The following is a 2,500-nucleotide window of genomic DNA, read 5'->3' on the forward strand; positions in this document are numbered from 1 at the left end:
CCTATCCAATGGGCCGCACTGCCTCTCTGCTCGGCATTAACACAGAGGAGATGGCGTAACATGTAAGTCATGGGAAGGGAAAGTAATTTGTTGTTCGGGATGACAATACTTCTCAAGCCGTAGATAAGATCACTTTCTATATAATAAACAAGGGGTTGGCATTCAATGAAATTTACTTGGCAATATTTTCCTGGAAATAATTTAATCACACGTCATTGTTTCCATCAATATAAATACTGCATTAAGAAACGGTCCAGATAAGAACGATAGCAACAACGGCAACGAACATGTTGGAATTCAATTGGTATGCAAAAAGTGATAACTTTTCTATTGTCTGTACTTACTTCTGATTGGCTTAAACAGCAAACGGTTAACAAAACTTCACAAAGCAGAGTTATATTCATCCTTACTTTCCAACCATCTTCCATCTTTCATCTGGTCTCAGTTTAAATGAATTCCACAGAAATCGTATGTGGGGAACATGTAAAATTGTAAACGCTTCTTGGCTTTTGTTTTCAATTCTTGTGATTGGTCAAAATCTTTTAACACAAAAAAACACCCTTTCAAAGTGGGCTGTAAATGAATTTTATTGCTTTAACTGCCTTCCTGTAGGTTTATGCATTCTCTGTGTAAAAATGATAACATTCCTATGTGGGGAAAGCCCCGTTGCCGCATAACAAAGGAAATTGCTATCCACCTTACACGGATCATTACTTAATGTTCTATTGCCACCACCATTGTTCGCCTGCTGCGAACCTTACTTACTTCTGTAGGCTGGTGTCACATGCGCTTCTTCCTCCTCCATTTCCTCCCCGAGCTCAACTCCAAGCTCCAGTCTTCCTTCTAATTCATCAAGTGGTTGCCGACCGCCAACGGTACTGTTCGATGAGGACACCGACGAATGTCGACCTAAAAGCACATTCTACAATGTAAGACAACGGCTGAGAATTTTGTGACATACTCAAGTTCACGAAGTGAAACAAACCGTATGGCTGTGCTAAAGTAATGGAATAAACCACTTTCACAAATGGGGAAACCTTTACATTCTTTTGTACTTAAGCTAATTAGACCTATACTACCCTCTCGAAACCCTCAATTTTGAAAGAAAAATTGCTTTGAAGTTTGCTTGTCGAAGCGAGCCTAGAAAGGATTATTAGCATTAAAACAGAAGAATATTTTATTTGGCCGCCATCATGAAAGAGGTCTATACGTTCAAAAGATTTGACAATCATAAGTTTGAGTATCTCTACCATAGTAGAGCATCTCCCTCTAATGTCTCCACAAAATGCAACAACTTTTTAAAGATATTTAGAGTACTAAGGATGATTGGCCGTCACACAAATGTCCTTCTACAGTTGACAAAAGTATTGGCGAACAAGAGGGATAAGTGAACGATTCGCTAGTGCAAAGCTATGGCAAAGAAATACACACTGCAAAACCCTGCAGGAAGGTCCGACGTCAGGGACCACAAGATGGTTAGCACCGAACGAAATGTTGATGAAAGCCGGTAAACCGTATATCTTACCACATCTACTGAGTACTTTAGGGGAGAAAGGAACAGATGACGTCATCTGATTGACAGCAGGGTAAGGAAGACTGAAATGCTTGTGTGCACTCTGCAAAGTTTCAACATAATCCTCCACGCGGGCCGCACGGTTCCTGAAAAAATACAGGGGTTCTTTTCACAAGTGAATCTGTCTGAGGAAAGCCATAAGTAGTCATAGAAGTTCTCTGTACAACTGTGTGCAAGAGAAGTGTCCAGGTCTCGCATACGAACCTTGCGTACCTCATACAACTACTTTAGTTTCCTTCGCTGCGTTCTCTTGACCTGTCACACAATCTTCGCCAGGGAGGAAAGATTGCGTGACGAGTGAAATGTCAGTGAAAAGGGCTGCAACAGTTACTATATTCTCGGTTTTCACATGACGTCACGACCGCCATGTTGGTGCCCCTAAACAAAGAAAAGGCGGCCATGTTGGTGCCCCGACCAAATCGTCCGGGAATTTAACTCTGTTATTATGCAAACGCTTCCTTTTGTTTTCGTTGAAAGACATGACTGTTGATCACGTGACTGAAAACCAGCAATTGGTTTCTACGTTGCCACGAAAAGAGAAGACGCAAATGAAAGTTTCTGAAAAAGAATGTGAGATTGAATGGTTCAAGAAGATAGAACATAGAACAGGCTTCAGTTGCTCGAAGGGAGAATAGCGTTATCCAACTTCCGAACAAGCGAAACCATAGCACGAGATATAAGCGAAAGTTGTATTTAGTGGCTTACTTACCTTTCTTTATAGAACCAAGGCACCAGAGCGAAGTCTAAATAAGCAGAGAATTGTCCCAGGTCCCTTAGGCGGTTTGCTGTTAATAAGAGCCTGGCGTGTCGATTTAAAATAGTGTCAATGAAGAAGTTGTCTGGAGTTTCCAACTCTGATGGTCGCCTGCAAGAAATCACAACAAACCAGAGACCAGCATTAAGACTGAATAAGGCTGACAAGATTGA

The 2,500-nt window shown here is 41.3% G+C and overlaps 1 protein-coding gene across 2 annotated transcripts in view; it reads right to left on the reverse strand.

Annotated features, from left to right (window-relative positions):
• LOC137973946 (guanine nucleotide exchange factor subunit RIC1-like) overlaps positions 1-2,500 on the reverse strand; it is a 59,679-nt gene that overhangs the window by 3,044 nt on the left and 54,135 nt on the right. For both annotated transcript variants that reach the window (XM_068820853.1, XM_068820852.1), the window contains 3 exons: positions 2,283-2,438; positions 1,526-1,659; positions 766-909 (listed from right to left, as the gene is read on the reverse strand). In XM_068820853.1, coding sequence (XP_068676954.1) covers positions 766-909; positions 1,526-1,659; positions 2,283-2,438 — 434 coding nt within the window. The remainder of the gene's footprint in view (positions 1-765; positions 910-1,525; positions 1,660-2,282; positions 2,439-2,500) is intronic.

Source organism: Montipora foliosa, chromosome 10 (genome assembly GCF_036669935.1).
Source record: "Montipora foliosa isolate CH-2021 chromosome 10, ASM3666993v2, whole genome shotgun sequence".
Taxonomy (NCBI): domain Eukaryota; kingdom Metazoa; phylum Cnidaria; class Anthozoa; order Scleractinia; family Acroporidae; genus Montipora; species Montipora foliosa.